This window comes from Elephas maximus, chromosome 8, assembly GCF_024166365.1.
Source record: "Elephas maximus indicus isolate mEleMax1 chromosome 8, mEleMax1 primary haplotype, whole genome shotgun sequence".
NCBI classification, from domain to species: Eukaryota; Metazoa; Chordata; class Mammalia; order Proboscidea; family Elephantidae; genus Elephas; species Elephas maximus.
The window spans coordinates 115,635,581-115,663,383 of record NC_064826.1 but is presented as its reverse complement, the minus strand read 5'-3'; the positions used below and the strand labels follow the sequence as shown (position 1 = coordinate 115,663,383).

General features: G+C 38.7%; 1 protein-coding gene across 1 annotated transcript in view; it reads left to right on the top strand.

Annotated features, from left to right (window-relative positions):
• Window positions 1-27,803, top strand: part of ABCA13 (ATP binding cassette subfamily A member 13) — a 570,776-nt gene that overhangs the window by 367,916 nt on the left and 175,057 nt on the right. Inside the window, 1 exon segment of the mRNA XM_049894281.1 lies at window positions 19,205-19,438. Within this exon segment, the coding sequence (XP_049750238.1) occupies window positions 19,205-19,438 (234 nt within the window).

Sequence of the window (27,803 nt, the reverse complement as noted above, 5' to 3'; positions counted from 1 at the left end):
TTTTATTGATTCTATTGTTTTTCTGATTTTGAGTTTATTAATTTCTGCTCTGGCCTTTGTTATTTCTTTTCTTTTGTTAGATTTAAGATTTTTGTTTTTCTCTTTCTAGTTCCTGCAATTGTTGAGTTAGGATGTTGATCTGAGGTCTTTCTTCTCTTTTCATGTAGGCATTTATAGAACTTCTTTTATGTTTCTGAATTTATGTTGGTACCAACTTCCCCATGAATGTTATTTATACATGCTGTTAAATGTAATATTCATAGTAACCACTAAGAAAAATGTCTTAAAAACATGCAAACATGCACAATAGGAAAGGAGAAGGGAACCAAAATGTCTCACTACAATAAACCAACAAAATACAAAAGTGAGCAATAGTAAAAGACAAAAATAAAGAAGGTTTAAGACACAGAAAAGACAAATAACAAAATGGCAGAAGTAAATCACTTCTTATCAATAATTATACTGAATATAAATGGAATAAATGCTGCAATCAAAAGGTAAAGAGTGGCAAAATGGAACAACAACAACAGCAAAAATGATTCAACTATAAGCCTAGACTGAAGGACACAAATAGGTTGAAAGTGAATGAACAGAAAAAATATTTTATGCAAATGATAACTGAAAGAGAGCGGCGGTGACAATCTTAATATTAGACGAAGTAGACTTTAAGACAAACTCTGTTAGAAGAGATGAAGTTGGACATTATATAGTGATAAAAGAGTGAATCAGTCAAGAAGTTTTAATAATCATAAATATGTATGTACCCAACATCAGACCATGTAAATATATGAAATACTGATAGAATTGAAGGGAGAAATAGATAACACTACAATAATAGCCACCACTTGTCTGTCAGTTTATCATACTGTGGTGGCTTGCATATTGCTGTGTTGCTGGCAGCTGTGCCACCAGTATTTCAAACACCATCAGGGTCACCCGTGGTGCACAGGTGGACTGAGGAAGAGCTGCCTTCTCAAAGTAGAGTTGACTGTGGCATGACTCAAAGTGGGCATAAGCAGCTGCAAATATCCATTACTAATCAGAATGTGGAATGCATGAAGTATGAATCTAGAAAAATTCAAAATCGTCAAAAATGAAATGGAACAGATGAAGATCAATATCCTAGGCATTAGTAAGCTGAAATGGACTGGTATTGGCCATTTGGAATTGGACAATTATATGATCTGTTATGCTGGGAATGACAAATTGAAGAGGAATGGTGTTGCATTCATCATCAAAAGAATATTTCCAGATCTATCCTGAAGTACAACACTGTCAGTGATAGGATAATATCCACATGCCTAGAGATATGGAAGACAAGTTAATACAAGTGTTATTCATATTTATGAACCAACCACTAATGCCAAAGATGAAGAAATTGAAGATTTTTACCAACTTCTGCAGTCTGGAATTGATGAAACGTGTAATCAAGATGCATTGATAACTACTGGTGATTGGAACGTAAAAGCTGGAGACAAAAAAGAAGAATCAGTAGTTGGAAAATATGGACTTGGTGATAGAAATGATGTAGACTATCTTATGGTAAATGTTGCAAGACCAACGACTTGTTCATTTTATTTTATTTTTCTCTGTCAACAATGTTAGGTTTATTGATAAATGAAACAGAATTACGACATGTCTAATGGAACAAAACTGTGAATCCAGAGAAATTGTGAACTCAACCGTAAACACTTTTACTTGTGTACCTTGACAGTAACAAGCTAGTATTAGGGCCAGGGTAAACCAAACCAAACCCACCATCATCGAGTTGATTTTGACTCATAGCGTCTGTATAGGATAGAGCAGAACAGCTCCATAGGATTTCCAAGGCTGTAATCTTTATGGAAGCAGACTGTCATATCTTTCTCCTTTGGAACAGCTGGTGGGTTTCAACTGCTGACCTTTTGGTTAACAACCAAGTGTTTTAACCGCTGTACCACCAGGGCTCCTCAGGGACAGGGTTAAAAAAAAAAAATACACACACAGTCAATTCTGACTCAGCGACCCAATTCTACAGAGTAGAACTGCCCCATAGGGTTTCCAAGGAGAGGCTGGTAGATTTGATCTGCTGACCTTTTGGCTAACAGTTGAGCTCTTAACCACTGCACCACCAGGCCTCTTTTTTTTTTTTTGTTTATAGAATAAACTAGTTTCTCATCAAACAGTTAGTACACACATTGTTTTATGACATTGGTTATCAACCCCACGACATGTCAACACTCTCCCTTCTCAACCCTGTGTTCCCTATTACCAGCTTTCTTGTTCCCTCCTGCCTTCCAGTCCCTTCCCCAGGGCTGGTGTGCCCCTTTAGTCTTGTTTTGTTCCATGGGCCTGGTCAATCTTTGGCTGAAGGGTGAACCTCAGGAGTGACCTCATTACTGAGCTGAAACGATGTCTGGGGCCCATACTTTCAGAGTTTCTCCAGTCTCTGTCAGGCCAGCAAGTCTCGTTTTTCTTTTTGAGTTAGACTTTTGTTCTACATTTGACTTCTTCATTTTAAATACTTTTTTTCACCAACATAAACAGTGACTATACAATGGACCTCCCCGGATAGAATACACAGGAATCAAATCAACTACATCTATGGAAAGAGACAACAGAGAAGCTCAGTATCACTTAGAACAAGGTCAGGAACCAATTGTGGAACAGACAATCAATTGCTCATATATATGTTAAAGTTGAAGTTGAAGAAAATTAAAACAAATCCATGAGAACCAGAATATGACCTTGAGTATATCCTACCTTAATTTAGAGGCCATCTCAAGAACAGACTTGACACACTGGACACTAATGACTGAATACCAGATGAGATGTACGATGACATCAAGGACATTATACATGAAGAAAGCAAAAGATCATTAAGAAGACAGGAAAGAAAGAAAAGAACAAAATGGATGTCAGAGGACACTGATACTTGCTTTTGAATGTAGAGTGGGTAAAGCGAATGGAAGAAATGATGATGTAAAAGAGCTAGACAGAAGACTTCAAAGGGCAGCTGAAGAAGAAAAAATATGATAATGAAATGTGCAAAGATCAGGAGTTAGAAAACCAAAAGGAAAGAAAATGCTCAGCATTTCTCAAAAACTGAAAAAACTAAAGAAAACATTTAAGCCTCGACTTCCAATATTGAAGGATTCTATGAGCAAAATATTGAAAGGAAGATGGAAGGAATACACAGAGTCACTAGTTAATATCAGGCAAAGTAACATTTTGCTGAAGATAATTCAAAAATGGTTGCAGAAGTACATCAACAGAGAATTGCCAGAAATTCAAGCCAGATTCAGAAGAGAACATGGAATGAGGGATATCACTGCTGATGTCAGATGGATTTTGGCTGAAAGTAGAAAATAGCAGAAAGATGTTTACCTGTGTTTTATTGACTGTGCAAAGGCATTCAACTGAGTGGATCACAACAAATTATGGATAACATTGTGAAGATTAGGAATTCCAGAACACTGAATTGTGCTTATGAGGAACCTGTACATAGACCAAGAAGCAGTTGTTCAAACAGAACAAAGATAATTTGTGGTTTAAGATCAGGAAAGGTGTGCATCAAGGTTGTATGCTTTCACTATACTTATTCAATATGTATGCTGAACAAATAACTTGAAAAGCTGGACAATATGTAGAAGAATGGGTCATCAGGATTGGAGGAATACTTATTAATAACCTGTAATATGCAGATGACACAACCTTGCTTGCTGAAAGTGAAGAGGGCTTGAAGTACTTACTGATGAAGATCAAAGATCACACCCTTCAGTATGGATTACACCTCAACATAAAACAAAAATCCTCACAACTGGACCAATAAGCAACATCTTGATAAGTGGAGAAAATACAGAAGTTGCCAAAGATTTCATTTTACTTGAATCCATAATCAACGCGCATAGAAGCAGCAGTCCAGAAATCAAATGGCATATTGCATTGAACAAATCTGCTGCGAAAGACCTCTTTAAAGTGTTTTAAAGCAAAGATGTCACTTTGAGGACTAAAGTGTGCCTGTCCCAAGCCATGGTATTTTCAATCGCCTCATATACATTGCAAAAGCTGGACAATGAATAAGGAAGATTGAAGAAGAACTGATGCCTTTGAATTATAGTGTTGACGAAGAATATTTAGTATACCACGGACTCCCAGAAAAATTAATAAGTGTCTTGGAAGATGTACAGCCAGAATGCTCCTTAGAAGCAAGGATGTTGAGACATGGCCTCACATATTTTGTACATGTTATCAAGAGGAACCAGGAGAAGGGCATCATGCTTGGTAAGGTAGAGGGTCAGCAATAGAGAGGAAGGCCTTCAAGAAGATGGATTGGCACGATGGCTGCAAGGATGGGTTTAAGCATATCAATGATTGTAAGGATGGCACAGGACTGAGCACTGTTTCATTCTGTTGTACATAGGGTCACTATGAATCAGAACCAGCTCAACTGTACCTAACAACAACAATAATAGCTGTAGACTTCAATATACCACTAGAAATATTAGACACGGCATCTAGAAAAGAGATCAACAAGGAAACAGACACTTGAATGACACTATTAACAGACACTTCACCCAACAACAACACAATATACATTCTACTCCAGTGCACATGGGTCATTCTCCACGGTAGACCACATGTTATGTCACAAAGCAAGTCTTAATAAATGTAAAAAGATTGAAATTGTACAAAGCATTTTCTCTGGCCACAGTGGAGTGAAGCTAGAAATCAGTAACGGGGGGAAAAAAAACCCTGGAAAATACACAAACATATGCAAATTAAACAAAACACTATTAAACTACGAATGGGTCAAGGAAGAAATGAAAAGCGAAATGGCAAATTTCACAGAGTCAAATGAAAATGAAATCACAACATATCAAAACTTACAGGATGCAGCAAAGGCAGTACTCTATGTTCCTTTTTATAGAATACTTTTATTTTAAAAGGACATATGTATTATTTTCTATTTTAGCTGTTGGCATTGTACCGAAAGTTTTAATTCCTGATCTTTCATTTCTTTTAAGATAAATTAATTAATGTTTTCATAGGTACGAGTGAAGTTAAAGAAGATATGACTGTTAGCTTCACATAAACATTTTGTCATCACTGAGAGTTTATGCAGTTTCCACCAAAGCTGTATTGTCTGTATATATTCTCTTCATTATTGACCATACATCTGCTTTGAAAAATGATAATTTCATGGGCTGAATTTGGGGAACATTATGGAAATTCATGTAAATATGTTACAAATGAAACATGTGCAATAAAAACTAATGTTATGTGAAAAAGAGTGGTGTTTTTAATTTAAGAAAAACACCAAGGAAAGGAAAATTATGTTTCCCATTACCACTGTAAAATATGATATGAAAATGTAATTTTATTTATCATTCAAATTATGGGACTGGAAAATACATCATTTAAGAATCTCTCTCAACATTTCATTATTAAATAAGAACTGAGTCCACGATGTGTTAAAACAAATTTGGTATGAGATTGCTGCATTTGCCGGTTTTATTACATTCTGCAAAATCCTCACGTAAAACTCCATGTAAAGCCTCTACCAGAGTCAAATTTATATTCCTTAGTAGATAACTTCATCAAAATGCTAGTTCAGAATTTCGGAGAGGGGGCATATTCATGTCTTCTACAAAAAGTGTTTTCCGTCATTCCTTTTTTTCTTGTTTTTGAGTGATCTACACTAGAGAAACATAATTTCTTAAAATAATCATTTACAAAAAGCTTCCTTCTATTGGTGTCCTCAATGAGGGCTCTTTTGTTAGTGATTCCTCCTCCCTGTTGTGCCTACCTGTAAGCACTCCTTTCTGTATAACTGTGCGTCTTCAGAAACTACCTTCCAAGGGGCTAGCTCTTAAATAAGTTACTTCTTGCATGGATGGATGCAGGTAAAAGAAAATATAATGTGTATGCTTTTTAATTATCAGGACTGTAGCAGTTCCATAGAAATGGTTTGTGAAGACTAAACTCTGAACTGTACATTCATCCTTGTGATGCCGTATGTGGAGGCCACTGCTTCATGGGGCACGGAACAATCTATTTATTAGATGCCTGGATGTATCGGACCCTGTGACGGGGACTTTATGTGCATTTTCTCGCTCACTTCTGACAGCCAGTTTGGAAGCAGGCGTTCCCATTTCTATTATTTGGATGAAGAGACTGAGGTTTAGAGGCTGCTATCCAGGCACAAAACTTGCTGTTTCAGTCTGGATTCTTTCTTTTTGACAAAGTCTTTTCCAAGACCCCATAGCTAGTGTTTACGATCATATTTGCAATATGCATACATGACTGGATTAACTAGTTGGCTTCTTGCAAAATTTAGAGATCTCATGTGAGAATGACCTGGAGATTGTTAAAATCCAGATGCTGGGCACCCCAAAATTGTTGGTTTGTCAGGTCTAGGATGAGACCTGAGAACTTGTATTTCTAACAAGCGCCCAGGTGATGCTGATGCTGCTGGTCCAGGGACTATACTTTGAGAACCACTGCTTTGGTGTGGCGGTAGAAGGGGGATCTATTTAGAATCAGAAATTCTGGTCTGTACTCTCTCTTCATTGCTTTCCAGCAGTGTGCTGGGTAAGTCATTTCCCCGCTGAACCTAAGAGTCAGAGGCTGATTTCTAAGCACTTAGTAGTTCTAGCACTCTGTATGTCTATGGGACTCTATTGGAACTAGGATAAAAGCTGGCCCACGTGGGTACTAGTACCATCCAGAGCATTCTTCTAACCTTGGTTCAGACATCACCTCTTCTGGAAGCCACTCTTAGCTTTCCTGAGCAGTGTTACTTACCCTCTTTTCCATGTTCCTCCAACTCTTAATAGGTGCTTCTTTCATAGGCTTGACAATGCTGATTTCAATGACTTATTTGCACAGATGTTGTTTTCTTTCAACAGGTTCAGCATTTTAATCATCTAGTGTTTGGAGGATGTGTGTTAGATTTTCAGTAACAGTGCCCTCAGTGCTGCCCAGAAATCTGTGTCTCCCAGGTCAACCCTCTCCCACCTGCTGACAAGACAGTTTCTTTTAAAGATACGTGTATTTGATCATCTTCTTCCACTTAAAAAATATTTAATGGTTTTTGGTCTTTGATTTTTCTTAGGATAAAGGCCCAAATCCCAACCCCCCCAATGAACCGGTAAGATGATATATGGTCTGGGTCCTGTCTACTTTTTCTGTGCTACAGCCAAACTGACTCATTTTGGTTTCTGAGCACACTAAGCTCCTTCTTGACTGAGAGCCTTTGCAACAGCTCTCACCCTGCCTCTAGTGCCCTCTCCCTTTCCTGCTTCTCTGAGCTCATCCCTATTCATTCCTTAGTGTATGGAGGAGTTCTGCAAAGAAGTCTTCACCGACTCCACATACAAAGTTGGACACCCTATCTGTGCTCATGGTACTGCCCTCTCTTCCTTCACAGCATCTATGACAGATTGTATTTACAGAATTCATTGTACTTGTTTAACATCTGTACCCATTAAAATACGGTAAGTCCCAAATGGCAGGGCTTGTGCCTATTTTATGTATTTATTGCCATATTCCTAGTACCTAAAGCAGTGCCTTTTCTTAGTAAGCATCCAGTGCATATTTCTTGCCCAACTGACTAGATGTAAGTGTACCTGTGGCCCTGCATGAGGTAGCAGGTTGTGACCATATGACCTCACCTGGGTTCACCTCTATGACTTCCAGTGTCCACAGGCCATTGGCACAGATCTGGCCTGTGGAGGAGCACGCCATATGCCCCATCCCACTTATAGAATTCTCAGCCTCACAGCACCCGTTACACTGAACTGTCAGGCCCTGGCTGCTGTTTCAAGAGGGATCTTTTCAAAAAAGACTTAAAATTGCCTGGGTACTTTTATGAAGCCCTGGTGGTACAGTAGGTAAGAGCTTGGCTGCTCACCAAAAGCCTGGCAACTCAAATCCACCAGCCACTCCTTGGAAATCCTGTGGGATGGTTCTACTCTGTCGACTCGAGAGCATCAGGTTTGTTTGTTTATTTGGTACTTATTAAATGGCAGATTCTTAGGTCCAACTTCTAATTTTGATTCAGAAGACTTAGGTATTGGCATTTTTTAACAAGTACCCAGGTACCTTTGATCTAAGTGATTGTGATCATGATGAAAAACACCATATTAGAGTCTCTTCAAGTTCAAAGTTCATGTGAAAGATCACAAATCCTTACACAAATACTTAATTCTGAGTAAACCTGGGAAAGTTTGTTGTTTCCTTTGTATAACACTTGGCCATACCATGTCTTCTCCCTTTTTAATAAGACTTATCAGCCCCATGTGAGATCAGAGATTGCATTTAAATTCTCAGCTCTATGGTTTGTCAGTACCACTTTATATGAAATACTTTTTTTTTTTTTCTGCCACAATTTATCCTCTGTATTTCACTCCTAATTGCTACTTATTCTGATGATGGAAAGTAATTTCAGCACTAACTAATTTGAAGGGTCTGCAGCCACTCACTCCTTAAGACAATCCTGTTTTCACAGCCCCTCCTGTGCTGGGCTGCCATAACTCTCTGCCTTTTCAAAGAGCTATTCCAAGTTCTGTACGTGTCTACCAGGTTTAACCAGGGTGTTAAACCCAGAGTGCTGTCTTCGTTTTCATTTCCTTGAACTTCGAAAACTGCTTCCCCTGAAAGCAAGGTGGGGAGGGAACATGACTGCTGCCAATTATACATACCAAAGAAGGTTTGTTTTCTACGTTAGCTAACACCAGCAGAGAGATACCAGCAGGGAGCTTTTCAGAAAACAGCCTGCCAAAGCAAAGTGTACTGGACTAGACTGGGGAAGATAAATGCTGATGGCAGATACCAGAAAGCAGCAACTTCTGCCAGGGGCAGTGGGAAGTCTGGGAAGTGTGTGGAGCCATAATTCTTGCAGCCATGCAAGTCGGGGTTGCCAGAGAAAGCTCTTGAAGCTGGTGAGAAACAGTTCTAATCCTCATCTCTTGAACTGGAATATCATTTTCATGTGAAATACTTGACAAGGATGTGCTTCACTCATGTTAAGTGTAGTCCTTGCCTCAAAGGTAGTAATGGAACAACCTGTATAACTCAGACCAGAGTATCTCTGAGCAACCTTTATTAGCATATATATCTTCAGAAAGCTAAAGATAAACCTCCACATGTGCTCTTGAGGACTTCTTCAATCTTGCCTCGACATTCACCTCTGCTGGAGCCAAGGAGATTTGAGTATGACAGCCTGAACTGGCTACCTCAACTGCCTCCTCCTCCTCAATCCCATAAATTTCATTTCCTCCTCTTAAATAGAGCAGTTAATGTTGTGAGCAGTTGTATTTATTTCTCTTAAGACTACAGGACAAAATCACAGTTCTGTTTGGTCATTTCTACATGTCATGCCACCTAAGTTTCCAACTGCTGTATAACCGATGTTTCATTGATTTGGTTCTTTGAAAAGCACTATGATTGTAATAGCCAAAATGTTAAAAGCATCAAATTAGGATTTCACTTTAGAATAGGGTCATCCCTTCCATGCAGACACATTTTTTGAATAATTTAAAGGTTGCTGAAACTTCTTTGATTAACCTTCCTTGAAAAGGCAGTGACGTGACATTCAAGGAACTAGGGATGCAGCCCCAGCATTGACACTAACAACTTACACCACCTGGGCAAGTTACCAGTCACCCTCACAACATGTCTGTGAGCAACTTTTTATTTTTTGACTCTCTGGGCATTAGTGACCTCCTTTGGGAAGTGTTCTCTAACCCACCATTTTATACATTCCACTGTTAATCATGTTTGATTAGCATGTTTGTTTGCATGTTTGACTCTATTATAAAGACCAATAGCTCCTTGAGGACTTTATCCAAATGGGTATCTCAAGGGCCTAGCATAGTACTTGCACATAGTCAGTGCACAAATTATTTCATTCTCCCAAATTTAACTTACTGCACAACCTCTTCTGAACTTGATTTCTTTATTCATAAGTGAAAGGTTATGAATAACTTTATTATTTTTAATAATAAAAAACTGTATTATTTTTAAGACCCCCGTTAGCCCTAAAATTCTGTAACTTAATGAACACAGAATTACAGTGTTTCTATTTCATGAAATGGTGTTTCGTTTCTTAAATAAATATGCAGTCTTTACAAAATAGTTATTGCTTGCAAGATGAATAAATATTCATTGCAGAAAACCCAGTAAATTATGAAAGGAATTAAAATAGTCACGATCCCACTATCCAAATAAAGTATAAACCTTTAAATAGGTTGAAAATGCTTATACTATCTTAACTTTTTGGATTAGAAAGAACACACTGCAAAATAGCATATAGTCTAGAAATCATTTCATAATGGAAAGCTCTAATTAAATTTATACAAAAATATTATTTTTCCAGTTTAATGTATTATTTAGTAAATGAAGTTCATTCTCTATGTGTTATTTTGTAACAGACTTTTAAAATCTGATATCAATATTTTCCCACCATTACATATTAATGTTTTAAGGCTTCCTTTTATTTTTGGTTAATATGTGTTGTTAATATTTGGAACATGTTCTCTCGCTGAACCATTTGACTGAGCCACCCGTTGTTCTTTTTTTTTTTTTTTCCATTTTAAATTGCTTTATTCACTTCCAAGCTGTAGTAAACATTCTTCACATCAATGAGTGTTAATTCATTTTATTACCTTAAATAGATCAGTACAGTCCACTGTATGGTTGAATTATAATTTCTTCAACTAACTCTCACTTATGGATATTATCCTATCACTGACAGTGCTGTACTTCAGGATAGATCTTGAAATGTTCTTTTTGACGATGAAAACACCATTCCTCTTCAAGCTGTCATTCCCAGCATAGTAGACTATATGATTGTCCAATTAAAAATGGCCAATACCAGTCCATTTCAGCTCATTAATGCCTAGGATATTGATGTTTGTGTATTCCATTCCATTTTTGACGATTTCCAATTTTCGTAGATTCATACTCCATACGTTCCAGGTTCTGATTATTGATGGATGTTTGTAGCTGTTTCTTCTCATTTTGAGTTGTGCCACATCAGCAAATGAAGGTCCTGAAAGCTTTACTCCATCTACATCATTAAGGTCGACTCTACTTTGAGGAGGCAGCTCTTCCCGAGTCATCTTTTGAGTGCCTTCCAACCTGGGGGGCTCATCTTCCAGCACTATATCACACAATGTTCCACTGTATTCATAAGGTTTTCCCTGCCAGGTCCTTCTTCCTAGTATGTCTTAGTCTGAAGCTCAGCTGAAACCTGTCCTCCATGGGTGACCCTGCTGCTATCAGAATACCCATGGCATAGCTTCCAGCATCACAGCAACGTGCCAGCCACCAAAGAACGACAAACTGACAGACATGATGATCATTCAACTTATGCACCAACCACTAAGGCAAAAGAGGAGGAAAATTGAAGATTTTTACCAGCTTCCGCAGTCTGAAATTGATGGAATATGTAATCAAGATGCATGGATAATTACTGGTGATTGGAATGTGAAAGTTGGCAACAAAGAAGATGGATTGGTAGTTGGAAAATATGGCCTTGGTGATAGAAACAATGCTGGAGATTGAACGGTAGAATTTTACAAGACCAAGGACTTCTTCACTGCAAATACCTTTTTTTTACCAACATAAACAGTGACTATACACATGGACCTCACCAGATGAAATACACAGGAATCAAATCAACTACATCTGTGGAAAGAGATGATGGAAAAGCTCAATATCATCAGTCAGAACAAGACCAGGGACTGTCATCGGAACAGGTCATCAACTGCTGCTATGTAAGTTCAAGTTGAAGTCGAAGAAAATTAGAACAAGTCCCTGAGAGCCAAAGTACAACCTTGAGTAGATCCCACCTGAATTTGGAGACCATCTCAAGAATAGATTTGACCCGTTGAACACTAATAACTGAAGACCAGACAAATTGTGGAATGACATCAAGGACATAATACATGAAGAAAGCAAGAGGTCATTGAAAAGACAGGAAAGAAAGAAAAGGCCAAGATGGATGTCAGAGGAGACTCTAAAATGCTTTTGAACTTTGAGCACCTAAAGCAAAAGGAAGAAATGATGACGTAAAAGAACTGAACAAAAGATTTCAAAGGGTAGCTGGAGAAGACAGAGTAAAGTATATAATAACATGTGCAAAGAGCTGGAGATAGGAAACCAAAAGAGAAGAACACGCTTGGGATTTCTCAAGCTGAAAGAGCTGAAATAAAAATTCAAGCCTCGATTTGCAATAGTGAAAGGTTCTATGGGGAAAATATTAAACAATGCAGGAAGCTTCAAAAGAAGATGGAAAGAATACACAGTCATTATACCAAAAAGAATTAGTCAGTGTTCAACCATTTCAAGAGGTAGCATACGATCAGGAACTGATGGTACTGAAGGAAGAAGTCCAAGCTGCACGGAAGGCATTGTTAAAAGACAAGTCTCCAAGAATTAATGGAGTATCAATTGAGATGTTTCAACAAACGGATGCAGTACTGGAAGTGCTCACACTCGTCTATGCCAAGAAATTTGGAAGACAGCCACCTGGCCAACCAACTGGAAGGGATTTATATTTATGCCTATTCCCAAGAAAGGCAATTCAGCCGAACGCGGAAATTATAGAACAATATCATTAATATCACATGCAAGCAAAATTTTGCTGAAGATCATTCAAAAATGACTGCAGCAGTATATCGACAGGGAACTGCCAGAAGTTCAGGCTGGTTAAAGAAGAGGATGTGGAACCAGGGATATCATTGCTGGTGTCAGATGGATCCTGGCTGAAAGCAGGGAACACGGGAAAGATGTTTGCCTGTGTTTTATGGACTATGCAAAGGCATTGGACTGTGTGGATCATAACAAATTATGGATAACATTGCAGAGAATGGAAATTCCAGAACACTTAATTGTGTTAATGAGGAACCTGTACATTGATCAAGAGGCAGTTGTTTGAACAGAACAAGGGGATACTGAGTTGTTTAAAGATAGGAAAGGTCTGTGTCGGGGTTGTATCCTTTCGCCATACCTATTCAATCTATATGGTGAACAAACAATCCAAGAAGCTGGACTATATGAAGAAGAATGGGGCGTCAGGATTGGCAGAAGACTCATTAATGACCTGCATTATACAGATAACACAACCTTTCTGGCTGCAAGTGAAGAGGACTTGAAGCACTTACTAATGAAGATCAAAGACCACAGCTTTCAGTATGGATTACATCTTAACATAAAGAAAACAAAAATCCTCACAACTGGACCGATAAGCAACATCATGATAAATGGAGAAAAGATTGAATTTGTCGAGGATTTCTTTTTACTTGGATCCACAATCAACAGCCATGGAAACAGCAGTCAAGATATCAGAAGCTGCATTGATTGCGTTGGGCAAATCTGCTGCAAAGGACCTCTTTAAAGTTTTGAAAAGCAAAAATGCCACCTTGAAGACCAAGATGCGCCTGACCCAAGCCATGGTATTTTCAATCGCATCATATACATGTGAAAGCTGGACAATGAATAAGGAAGCCCTAAGAAGAATTTTTTTTTTTTTTTTTTTTTTAAGAAGAATTGACACCTTTGAATTGTGGTGTTGGCGAGGAATACTGAATATACCATGGACTGCCAAAAGAATGAACAAATCTGCCTTGGAAGAAGTACAACCAGAATACCCCTTAGAAACAAGGATGGCGAGACTGCATCTTACATACTTTGGACATGTTGTCAGGAGGGATCAGGCCCCAGAGAAGGACATCATGCTTGTTAAAGTACAGGGTCAATGGAAAAGAGGAAGACCCTCAAAGAGATGGATTGACACAGTGGCTGCAACAAAGGGGTCAAGCATAATGTTGATTGTAAGCATGGCGCAGGACCGGGCAATATTTCATTCTGTGGTACAAAGTGTTGCTGTGAGTTGGAACTAACCTGACGGCACATAACAACAATTACCACTTGTTAAACATTTAAATTGCTTCTAAATTCTTGCTGCTATTTTCTTTAAACTAAGTGTAGCAAGCCACCTTGTTTGATATATTTGATGAATTTCTACATATGACTCTTGAATTGGATTTAGTGAATCAAGGATTATCCCTATTTGTTTCCCACAGAAAGACTGTGCTCATCTTTTCTTCCATCAGCAGGGTATGAGAAAGTCTATTTTCTTGAAAACTTCAATAATGTTAGGTATTAACACAGTTTTTTTTTTTTTTTTAGTCTTTACCATATCCGTGACGTAAAAAACAAGTCTTATCATTGTTTCATTTTGCAATATTAATATAGTGACAATTCTGTAGTCCTTTTTTAATGAATTGCATATTCATGCATGCTGTTTGCCTATTTTTCTTTGGGGATGTTTCTCTTTTTTTTTTTTTTTTTTACTGATTTGAAAGCATTACATTTGCAATGGTTTATTTCTAGAACATTTGGATGGGTTCAGTAATGGACAGATCATATTCTGAGGTATGTGCTGAGACTTTGACCTTTGAAGTTGTTCCTCAATAGGTGTTGATGTTGAAGAATTTAAGCTACCTGAAAAATGAATCTTTGGACATTTCCCTAAGCAATGTGATGGTGAGGGTACATAGGAATGTATAATTATGGATGTAATTGAAGTCCTTGAATATAATTGCATTCCCAAGTCAGATAAGATAATTCATAGCAATTTGGTCCAGAAATTTAATTTTGTATGTTAAATTATGCATGTGAATAGTTTTATGAGTTTAACCATGAATATTTGATTGGTGGGTGAGTCATAACCATATACTATCTTAGCCCTTTATTTTTCTCATTTACGTTCAATTAAGGTGGAGAAAATTTTTTTCTTCTTAATACGAGAAACACCTTTCCCCATAGACTTAGTGGGGCTGTTTGATTGGCATTTTCTATGACTGGAGGTCAAAGTTATATCTGTTCTGGTAGTTCAATAAGTGTGGTAATAATAATTCTCATTACCTAGAAGGAAAATATTATGTTTCCATTTTACAACTAAGGAAATGACATGCAGATAGGTTAAGTAATTTTCCAGAAGTCACACAGTACGTTTGTGGTCAAAACTGATTCAAATCTAAGTGTATTTGGTTGAACTTCCCTTATCCCACAGTGACTTTCATGATGATTCTGTGTGAGCAAAACCAGGGACACATAAACTGCCACCCTCTGACACTGCTCCTAATCCCACTCCATCACCAGGGCAAATTTACTAAGTGGAAATCCAACAACCATGTTGCCATGTCCTATTTCCATTTTGTATCATTTGGCTGCATAGACAAAAACCTATTTTTTTTACATGAACAGGTATTTACAACAATTTGCTTACTGTACACATATATGAGAAGGTGCATAGTTTGACAGACATCTAAGTGTGGGTAGCTAAATATGAATGCCAAAAGATGCTACTTAAAGGCTAATTTGTGGTCTGTGGCTTCTGGTTGTTGTTATTGTTAGGTGCTGTGAAGTCAGTTCCGACTCATACTAACTCTATGTGCAACAGAATGAAACACTGCCCAGTCCTGAGTCATCCTCACAATTGCTGTTATGCTTGAGCTTATTGTTCACTGTGTCAACCCATCTTGTGGCTTCTGGTAGGCAGTAAGAAGAGGCATGGTGAGATCATAAGCCATGGGACCTACAAATGACCTTTTCAATTCCTCTTGAACCTAAGGACAACAAGGCAATCTACTCTACTAGGGAAAGAGCACCATGGCCAAACGCTAGTGAAGAAATCAAGTAATTACCTCAATAATTACTTATGAAAATCAAGGAGCTGAAAACCAACAACATCTCAATTATTTTACCTTGAGTTAGATAATTCCCCTAATTATCCTAATAGATCTCAATGCATAATCATATAAATTGCATTATTATAAACTCACAAAATTATCAAGAAGTGTATGTATATATATACCACGCACATCTATGTACATATATATATGAGTGCATATGCATATACATATATATACACACACATACATATATGATTATAATGTAATTCAATAATAAATCCTTTCTAGCACTCAAATCTGTGTATATGCTGATTTAATAATTGCTTTGTGAGAGTCCTACATAAATTACCATTGGTAATGGCATTAATTCAGTGACCTCATAACTCAGCTGAGCATCAGAATCTCCTACAAAGTTATTAAAAATGTATGCTACAATGGGAATGAACCTTGAAAACATTACACTGAGTGAAATAAATCAATCACTAAAGGACAAATATTGTATGATCTCACTGATATGAAATACCTAGAATAGACAAATGCTTAGAGATCTAACTTTAATAGTGGTTACCAGGGATGGGGAGCCCTGATGGCACAGTGGTTAAGAACTGGGCTGCTAACCAAAAGGTTGGCAATTCAAATCCACCAGCCTCTCCTTGGAAACCCTATGTGGCAGTTCTACCCTGTCCTATATGGTCACTGTGAATCGGAATCAACTTGACAGCAATGGGTTTTGTGGTTGACCAAGGGTAAGAGGGAGGGAGAATGGGGGACTTATTGTTTAGAGAAAACCCTGGTGGTATGGTGGTTAAGTGCTACGGCTGCTAACCAAAGGGTCAGCAGATCAAATCCACCAGGTGCTCCTTGGGAACTCTATGGGGCAGTTCTACTCTGTCCTATAGGGTCTCTATGAGTTGGAATCGACTCAATGGCAACAGTTTTTTTTTTTTTTTTTGGTTTATTGTTTAGGAATCATTGAGTTTCTGTCTATGGTGATGGAAAATTTACAGATATTGGTGATGGTTGTACAACATGATTGATATAATTGATGTCACTGAATTATACGTGTCACTGAATTGAATTGCCAGTTGCTGTATTATCTATATTTTTACAATAACAAAATAATAACAAGTTAAAAAAAATGCACACTTTTAGCCTTGTGGCCCTGGCAGTTTTGATTCTGCCTGAGGTGAGACCTGGAAATCTGCATTTTTTAAAAGTACCCTAGATGAATCTGATATGTAGCCTGATTTATAAACCACTGTTTTAATCACATTGGAGCCCTGGTGGCACAATGGTTAAGAGCTCAGTTGCTAACCAAAAGGTCAGCAGTTTGAATCCACCAGATACTCCTTGAAAACCCTATGGGGCCAGTTCTATTCTGTCCTATAGGGTTGCTATGAGTCAGAATCGACTCGACAGCAACAGGTTTTAGTTTTAATCATATAACATCCCACCCACCCTCATTAGAGATCCAGTCATGCAGTAAAGGATGACTTTGCATTATAACACTTATGTCTAGTCGCATGACTCCTGGCTTAAAACTCTTCAACCTGGTACAGAATCTGTAATCCTTACCATGGGTGTCCAGGCACTTCATGGCTTGGTTTCTGAACCACGTTGAACTTTCATCTCCTGCCACTTACCACATGTATTCTACCCTCTTCCGCAGAGAATAATTCACAGAATAAGCCATGCTTATTTACATCTTGTGGTTTGTCCTTTAAACATCCACATTGTCTTGTTTACCTGCAAACTCCTATTGAATCTTGTGGGTTTTACTTTAATCCTCGCACCACTGTGACTGCTTTCTGATTTCTCTCCTAAACATCCCAAGGACTCACTCCTTCTTACCAATGTTTTAAGCCATGCCCACCTTTGGTAGACTTTTGGGTACACTGTATCAGCTTATTTGTTTATATTTTTAGGGCTACCCCTTAGATTATTTTTCAAGGACAGAAACCATGTAGCCCAGTGCCTGCCACATACTGAGTACTCACTAAATATCTGATAAATGGAGTTATTTCAGATACACATTTTTACTCCCGACTCTGCTTCTAAAGCTCTGTTTGTGATGCTATTACAAATAATTTGTCTTTCAAAATGGGACAGTTTCTTTAAAAATGTTTTCCTTTGATTCCTCGAACTTGGATACTGCTCTTCTACTAATTGTATTTCAATTTGGTGTTTGTGAACTGTAAAATCAATTTAGTACATCTGTTCTTTTCTAAGACCACTTTTCTTTTAATACATTTTATATTGGATTTTGTGGACTACTTTAAAGAGACACCCTGGGAAAAGCTATTGAGATAGCCGAGCAGTCAAGCTTATGTCCTTCTCTTTAGATACAGCTTAAGGTTGTACTCATTGGGTCTGCCTCCCTTTCTGCTCCTAGCTTCTCTTCATCGCATTGTCTGTAAAGGTTGTTTTCAACGGCTTTCTTTGCTGCAGCTGGCTTAAACTTGAACAGGTGTAGAGAGATTTTTTATGGCGCCTCCAAATGGTCACTTATAATAATCAATAGATCGATGCTCCACAACTTATACTTTTGAATTTAACTTTTTACTCTCTCTGATGGCTGAGGGCAGTTTTCAGAATTGCTGTGTGCCCACAGGAGTAGGGAAGGGAAGAAGTGAAGAGCTGAGGATTGGTGCCCTAAGGGACAGACTGTAACACCAGAGACATCCCAAGGTCAGGTGAAGGCTGTGCCAGGGGTTCATGTTACCCATGGCACCCTCAACTTAGAAGAGAAGGTTGCAAGGTGCAGGAGGGACTAAAGGGTGGGTAGACGTGAGGGAAGGTACCTGCCATGGCACTTCCCCAAATCCTCACCCAGATGTAACCTTGGGCTCTCTCAGGAAGGTCCTCAGGTTAAAAACATAGAGGAAAGAAGGGAGGAGAAAAGGAGAGAAACAGAGGCAGGACCCGGGGAAGGACTGCCCTGTTCCGAAGATCTGCTTGGGGGAAAACAGAAAATCTTGCTGATATTTTTTGGGCTTTGGTGTGTTAGAATTGATGCTAATTCATCAGACTTTATTTTAACCAACAAAGATAAACAAAAGGCTTTCTCCTCATCTTTTCACTTGTGTCCCTTTCCCTTCAGATGCAAGACTGGAGTGGAATCCATAGTGGGACACTTTTGCTCTTGATGTTTGATTTTATAATCACACACTTTACCCTTCTAGAACAGGCACACAGAGGCCCAGGTTTGGTCCTTTTAATAAATAGGAATGCTTTTATTTTCTGGGGAGTGTTAGAACCTGCTGGTGAAGTAGTGGTTAAGAACCATGGCTGCTAACCGAAAGGCTGGCAGTTTGAATCTGCCAGGTGCTCCTTGGAAACCCTACGGGGTGGTTCTACTCTGTCCTATAGGGTTGCTATTAGTTGGAATCGACTTGATGGCAATGGGTTTGGTTTGGGTTTGGTTAGAACCTGCAGCATTACTATGGCTAACTGCTTAAAGGGTAGGTTTCCTCAGCATTGCTGAATCTTCCTCTTGCTGCAGACAAGGCTCCCAAGAGGGTCCCGCCTGCCCAGAGCAGCCAGCTGCTCCTCTCACAGATGGCTGCCGTCTTGACGAAGAGGCTTCGCCACACTCTCCGGGCCTGGAAAGGCACGCTCTCAGACCTGCTGCTACCCGTCCTCTTTGTGGCCTTGGCCATGGGCTTATTCATGGTGAGGCCTTTGGCCATCAACTACCCTCCCCTTAAAATGGCACCCGGCCATTATGAGAGGGCAGAAACTTATTTTTTCAGGTAAGAGCCTTTTTTCCCTTTACATTTTGACACGATGTTGGGATAGATTATGAGTAGCAGTCGCCTTGATGCTTTCAAGGATTTTGCACTAAAATTTCAAATGAAAGATCTAAAATATAAATGTGGTTTTCCTCATTTTAGAAGCCTAAGGTAACAAGGGTAACCTTCGAGAAGCTCTTGCTCCATTCGGAGGCTTAGGACAGAAGTTGTCAGCCTGGTCTCATGCCTGTGGGTCCCTGGGCACACTGCTCCCTCCTCAGACCTCAGGGTCCCTTTCTGTAAAAGTGACACTGTACCATGAGCTGACATGCAAAGGGCCCACCCTGCCCAGGGGCACAGTCCCTTGGTATGAACTAGTAGGGCCACATGTTTTCCAGAATTCAGACTTTTTAGGATTTGGGAAAAGTATGTAAGTTGTATATTTCACAATATCCTCTACAACTGTGTCTGAGGCAGCAGCTCATAGTCAAGACTATAAAACATTTTTACATCAGCTTAGGTCAGGTTTTGCTGCTATTAATTTCTGACTAGTCCAGATTTGCCACCAAATTTACAAAAGAAGTTCTCAAAGCTGTATTGGTTTTAGGTTCACAGATATGGGCTTGGAGACCTCAGACAGTAACCCCATCTCCTACATTGCTTTCCATCAGTTTGGCTTGTTCCTATTCAGATTCAGGGTGCCCTCATGGTAAAGTAGTTAAGAGCTCAGGCTACTAACCAAAAGGTTGACAGTTCGAATCCACCAGCCACTCCTTGGAAACCCAATGGAGTAGTTATACTCTTTCCTTTAGGGTTGCTCTGTGCCGGGCACTGCCATCGCTCTGATAGCAGATGCCACTACTGTGACCATGCACGCTTATCCTACAATTATAGGACCCAGTGATTTATGACTGCAGACACATGGATTGGGCTTTCCAATGGCATGCACAACTAGGAGGACAGTATCTGTTCTGCTTTGTCAGAAATATATTTTTATTAAACTAATCAGCTTAATTAAGTAAATACTAATATTCATATAACTCAAAATGGTATATAATTTGGAATTAAACAAATACAGGCAAAAAATTAAACTATTCAGTTTGTTTCTTTTACTTTTCATTAAATATATTTTCATCCTCTGCATGCCTTTAGGGACCCTGGTGGCACGATGGCTAAGAGCTCGGCTGCTAACCGAAAGGTCAGCAGTTTGAATCCATCAGCCGCTCCTTGGAAACCCTACGAGGCAGTTCTGCTCTGTCTTATAAGGTCCTTATGAGTCAGAATTGACTCAGTGGCAATAGGTGAGGGCATGTCTTTATGTTCCATGGAGTCTAGGTTTAAGAAAATCCCTTACGACAGCCTTGTTTGCAGAAATGCGTGCAAGTTCCACCCAAGTATTCTGTCCTTAGCTGGATTTTTCTGTCTTCTCTGGCAGCATTTTTATTAATTTTCTCTCATCCTTCCTCTATGAAATGTTTAACACAGTTGCATAAGACTATCCACTAATGCTTTTATTCCGGCCAGATGTTCAGATCTCTGTTACAGTCCTCAAGTATGAAAGGGCTGCAACTATCTTGAGCTTTTTAATTATAAAATGTTTCTTGAAAGAAAATAATACAAAATTCAGGTAATCAAAAAAAAAATCACATATAATCTTACTGTAAATATACTGATGCATAATCTTCCACACCGTATGTATAATTCATCGAATTTCATGGATTTTTGGTTTTTTAAAAATGAGGTTACACTATAATACTTTTCTTCACGGGCTTTTTCACTCAGTAATATATTTGTATATCTGTTCTTGTGAATCAGTACAACATCATCCCTTTTGAATGCTGCACGGTAGTACATTGTACTGAGGTATTATAATTTATTTAACAATCTCTCTTTTTGGGTACACAAAAGTTTATTTATTTAGTGTTTTTCACTGTCATATGCAATTCTTTACGAATTCTTTTGTTTATGATAACGTAACTGTCCAAAGTTTTTCATTATCATACAGTAGAAGTTAATCGGTCAAAAGACAGCAGTATTTTCAAGGTTGTTCCTGTTGTTTTTGTTAGTTGCCATCGAGTCAGCTCCACCTCATGGCGACCTTGAATATAACAGAGCAAAACCTTGCCTGGTCCTGTGCCATCATTATAATTGTTGGTATGTTTGTATCCATTGTTGTGGCTATTGTATTAACCCATCTCATTAAGGGTTATCCTCGTTTTTGCTGACCCTCTACTTTTCCAAATATGGTGTCCTTTTCTAGCGATTGGTCTTTCCCAGGTAAGTGAATTGAAGTCTCGTCATCCTCAAAAAGAAGATTCTGACTGTATTTCTTCTAAGACTGATTGCTAATTATCCTTATAAGTGTATACCAATTTATAATCCCATAAAGTCATTTGTTCTTCTATTCAATAAATATTTATTATGCACATACTATATGCCAGATACTGTTCTAGGCAGTCGTTACACATACAAGGCAAACCAAAACCCCTACTCATTCTGGTGGGAGAGAAAAAGCACATTTCCCCAAACCCTCACTTTTACTTTATAGAGTTCAGACCTAGTATTCGTTGCTTCGTTAGGCAGCATTTGGATTTTTATTGAGGTTGAATATACTCAATTAATTTTTGTCTGTTTAAAATTTACTTTATATAGCAAACATATTAAGTGCCGTATATATTATAAATATCTGCCCCACATTGTTGCTTGCTTCCAGTTTCCCCTTTGCCCTCCCTCCTCCCAACCCCATCGTCATCTGTTTATCTTTTTCTTCGGAGGCTGGTGAGAATTTCTCTGCATGCTGTTTATCTCACGGATACCATCTTCTGTTAATTCCAAACAGACACTCACTTTCTCTACCACACATTTATTTTGGTAATTATGTTTTTAATCTGCAAGCATATTTTGGTAACTATTGACTCGATGGCACTGGTTTTTTTTTTTTGGTTACTTTAATATTTTAATATATTGCCATATAGTTTTAATAATAATTTTTTCATAGATGAGATCTCTGGGTGTAGTGGAAAAATAAAATTTTGTGGATTGGAAAGCATTTTTTTTCCTGCTTTCAGAGTATTTGCTTTTCATAGAAGTAATGAGTTCCAAAGTTATTTTGAATCTTAGAACTAGAGATCTCTTAATATTTTCTTCTGTTTCCCAGTCACTCTTGAAAGTCATTCTTTATTTGCTTGTTCTCATTTCTCATAATGTTACCCAAATTATGAAACTGAAGAATCTACATATCTGGTCCTTCCTTTTCTCATCCATACAGATGGAATTCCATCCGTGACAGGATATGGTATGTGTTCTGCCATAAATAGTGTATGTCCCTCTTCTAGGATTTTAGTTCTAGACTAAGTAGAAAGAAACACGTTTACATTTTCTTAGCTTTTATTTTAGCAGAATGATAGTTTCGTTAGTTATGAGGAAACAGGCAAGAAGCTATCACATTGCATCCATATTGAGAAAAAATATTTTGCTTTCTTAGCTATTTTTCATGTTTGTTGTGACAGACAAAAATTAGTGGGGGACAAGGATGGCTATCTCCCTATTCTGACTGATATAACTCCTCTTGTTAGGAACTCATTGCCTTTCTTCTGTATACAGGATCCTCTCTATTTAGGATGACCACATGTCTTAGATTTCTCAGAAGACAACTCCTATTGCCTTGACTCACACCTTAAGCATGACGCTTTTCACTCTCAAAAATGTGCTGGTATGGGTGATAAATTACATGGTCATCCCCCCCTATACTGAGTCTGAGCATTATGGTCTAAATCTTAGCACAAGAATGATTCCCAAGGTAACAAAGCCCTTTACCTCTCATGATTCCCACCCCAAAAACACTGTCTATGGCTCACCCCACTCCTGTCTTTGCTGCTTCAAGTGTGGGCAAATCCCATTTCATAACACATGTGAGCAATTCTTACAAGCTGACGTATAGTATTCCCACTGCGGTTCCTCTCTACTTTCTCCTTAGAGTCACCCTGGCTAATGGATGTATAATTCATACCTACATGTAGTTTTCAAAAAATAATTAGGTTCTTAGCTTTGCATTGACCTGGCCCATACATACAAATTTTACCTTTTTAGTGTACTGACAACTCTCAAAACAGTCTCGTGCTCCTAAAATTTTAGAGTTGAGAAAATGAAATTATGTACCTGGATTGAATTCATTTAAAGTTTCTTGAAGAATACAAATTTTTATGAAAACAAAAACCAATGGCAATAAATTGGATAGATTCTCTTCGGGTTGAATCTTTTCATGAATGATGTGAGCAGACAACATCTTCAGCCACAGAGAGGACTGTGTCCTCTGGGAGCCCGGAGAAACCTGGGGCTGTGATGACTCAGTCATTAGCCCAGTGACCTCCACTCAAATGTTGTGGGGGCTAGGTGGGGAGCAAGGGCATCATGACACACTCAGATACTTGGTTTGTGACGCAATGTCCTTAACAGTAGCCTCATCCCATGGCCTTTTATACAACTGTAAGCTGGAAAAGCCAAATGGAGCATATCTGGCTATTTTTTTACTCTGACCAGCCAATTTGTGAACCCTGTTATTGCCTCTCACTTTTGTTCTGAATCAACTTGATTTTTGATTGCTGTTTTCAAAAGATTCCAGAAGTTCTCCCTTGTCACAAAGAATTGTGAAACAGAAAGTGGACAGGGCTGAGTCAGGCAACGTGGAAGCTCTCCCAACTATGAGTTAAACAGTTTAAACACAGATATACCTTTTTTCCCTACACAAAATCTGATGGTTGTAAAACTCTGAAAGCCCTGCTGAAAATCCCTGAACAGCATCCCATTGCTCAAGGAGTGATATCTGAACATCTCGCTGTGGCTTATTGGGTCTTCTAGGTGCCTCTGCAGCCTCAGCTGCTGCCATTTACCCAGTTCTCTACACTTCCAAAGCACATGGTCATCCACTGTGTGGGTGCATCTCTCCTTGTTTGAGGGAATGCAGAAATTACCTTCTTTTCCTTACTCCCTGGCTCTCTAGACCACTCCCACTCATACATACTAATTTGCTCAGCAAAATAACCTTTTCAAGACCTGGCTCAGGTGTCAGCTCCTCTGGGCATCCTCAACCGCACACTTTCCTCTGTATCTGCTGCTGTAGGAGCATGGATCTCACTGTGGTTGAATTTATTGAGATTCTTGCCTTCCTTCTTGCAGGGTGAGATTAAAAAAAGAAAGAAAAAAGAGAGAATCACTGATGGTGATATCCCTTCATGGAGACACTGAGGTCAGAAATGTTACGTGATGTACTCAGCTTGACACAACCTCATAGAAGTGGGACTGTGAATAAAATTCAGGTTTTCTGGCTGTTATTCTTCATTCCACAAACATATACAAGACATAAGCCCTACCCCAGAAAGTTTACATTCAGTAGGTAGAGTAAACCTACCCACAGATCGGGACAAGAAAGTCTTATAAATGCTATGGTAGAAGTAGGCACATAGTGAAAGGGTGTGCACCCAAGCTCTATGTATGGTTAGACCTATCTGAATGTGACAAGGATAGGGGATATGGCACCCAAATTGATTCTCAAATAATAAATAGGTGTCTTTTAGGCATGTAGGAGAGAAGGTTTCTCCCTGTAGACTAAGAAGCGTGAGTGAAGAGGAATGTGGGCAATCTAGGAAAAGCCTTTATGTTTTCTGTCAGGTGCTAGAAGACGTTCTAAGTAGAATAGCCTCTACCCTGCCAGTGGAATTAATAGAAGATGGTATAAATATGCTATTTATGACAGAACACATACCATATCCAGTTTTTTAAATATGGGGCATGACAAATTGGGTATCGTTTTGGAAGGACATTTCCCATATGGTTGATAGGACGCCAATCTGTGTGTCACAAAAAATGATTCCATGTTCATGTTGAGATTAATTAGGCTGCTAAACAAAGTTAAATGGGTTTCTTTTCTGCAAACTTTACAGAGTTTTTAGTATGCTGAATAGCATTATGAATATCCAAAAAGAAAATATAGAGGTTTTTTTGTTTTGTTTGGCCTCAGGTTTAGGATATGCACATTGGGCCAGAAAGTCTGCTTTTGTCTGTTGTTTTATTTGGTTTTAATAATATTCTGAGCATCATGAAACATATGGAATATAAAATTGTAGCAATATCTTATATTTGATGTTGTTATCTACTGTCAAGTTGGCCCCCTATTCATGGCAACCCCATTCACAACAGAAGGAAATGCTGCCTTGTCCTGCACCATGATCACTTTTGGGTTGGACTTTTGTGATCCATAGAGTTTTAATTAGCTGATTTTTGGAAGTAGATGACTAGGCCTTTCTTCCTAGTCCATCTTAGTCTGGACACTCTGCTGAAACCTGTTTAGCATCACAGCAACACACAAGTCTCCGCTCACAGGTAGCTGTGCATGAGGTTCACTGGCCAGGAATTGAACCCAGGTCCCCGACATGGAAGGCAAGAATTCTGCTACTAAAACACTGCTGTACCTTGATGTCCCATACATCTGCCTCTGGTCTAAACGCATTCCAATTATTTAGTTGTTAAGTTTATGAAAAAGAGCCCAGGTTACACAATGCTTAAGTGCTCGGCTGTTAACCGAAAGGTTGGATGGGCAGTTGGAACCCACCAGCTAGTCTGTGGGAGAAAAGACCTGGCAATCTGCCGCCATAAACGTTAAAAACCAAAAACCAAACCCATTGCTGTTGAGTCGATTCCAACTCGTAGAACTGCCCCCATAGGATTTCTGAGGAGTAGCTGGTGGATTCGAACTGCCAGCCTTTTGGTTAGCAGTGGTAGTGTGCCATAGCTCTTAACCACTGCACCACATTACACCCTAGGAAATCCTGTGGGCAGCTCTACTGTGTCCTATAGGGTCATGAGTTAGAATCGACACTGCGGCAGGTAACAACAACAAGGTTTGCAAAAGAGTATCATAATGTTGAGACTGACCTTTATCACTTAACATTGTGTTGCCAAGGTTTATCCATGTTGTTGGATGTCACAGTAGTTCGCTTATTTTGACAATTGCACGATAGTCTGCTGTGTGAACATACCACATGTATTCTTCTCCTCTCTTAATGATGGGCATTAGGAAGTGTTTCCTAGTTCTTGCCACCCTGAATAGTCCTGATAGGGAACATTTTAGTAAAAAAAAATCTCTTGTTAAACATTCCTAAGAGTTTCTCCTTGGTGTGTCCTGAGGAGTGTAATTGATAGGCTGTAGGGCATGTGAATATTCCCTTTTAGTTGATAATGCCAGGCTGTTTTTCAAAGTGGTTGCTGCTAGGCATGTGAAAGGGATCTTGGGAATCTGCACCTTCTTCAATGCTTGATATTGTGTGGATTTTTAATTTTTGCTACTGAAATGGTTGTAAAAACAGAGTATCTCGTTTTGGTCTTAATTTGAATTTCCCCAACCCCTAGTGATGATGAACATCTTTTCATGTATTTATTGATTATTTGTTTTTTCTCTTTTGTGAAATGCCTTTTTAAATGTCCATTTTTAAATATTGGGTTTTGCTTTTTTTTAAAATGTGTGTTTTATGTGTTCACATATATGTTTCTTTATATGTAATTTTTTTTGTTTTATGAATATCTTCTACTAGTGTTTAATATGTCTTTTCACTTTCTTAAAAGAAATGGAAAGATAGTCAAATACAGGCCGCTTATAGGTTTGGACAAATGGATAATATTATTAATATTGTTTTATTGAATACTTTTTTATTTTTATTTTTGTTGAACTATCTTTGATGGCATTATGTGTATTTGCCTGTTTCCAGACTTTTGGACACATTGTATATTAATTATCTTTATTTCAATCCTTTGTGTCGTGTTAAGGAAGCATTTTTTCCATGCCATATTTTTCTATTATCAAAGTTTTGTTTTAAATATTTAAACTCAAAAATAATCTGGAGTTAGTTTTTTTTAAGTTAATATGTGATAAACCAAAAACCAAACCCATTGCCGTTGAGTCAATTCCTACTCATGCCCCCTAGGGTTTTCAAGGAGCAGCTGGTAAATTGAGTTGCCGACCTTTTGGTTAGCAGTCATAGCTCCTAATCACTGCACCACCAGGGCTCCTAATATGTGATAAGTATTTATCTTATACCTGTGCTACATGCTTGTCATTATCACTGTTTTGGCAGCTCAGAATGGGGTGTAGCCTGAAGGCAGTTCACAGCGTGACAGGAGCCTAAAAGCACAACCTAACTCTGTGTAGTATCAGGCGCTCTGCCAGTGCTTTCTCCAATCTAGGAGAAATACTTCTGCCTCCTATGCCCTTCCAGACTCAGGAGTAGGAAGACATCAGCAACTCCAATGCAGCTTTCTCCTAAGTACTTGGAGGTTGAGGCCAACCTCACCTGGGCCTCCCTCTCCAAGATGGATCCTTTCTGGTCCTGGGCAC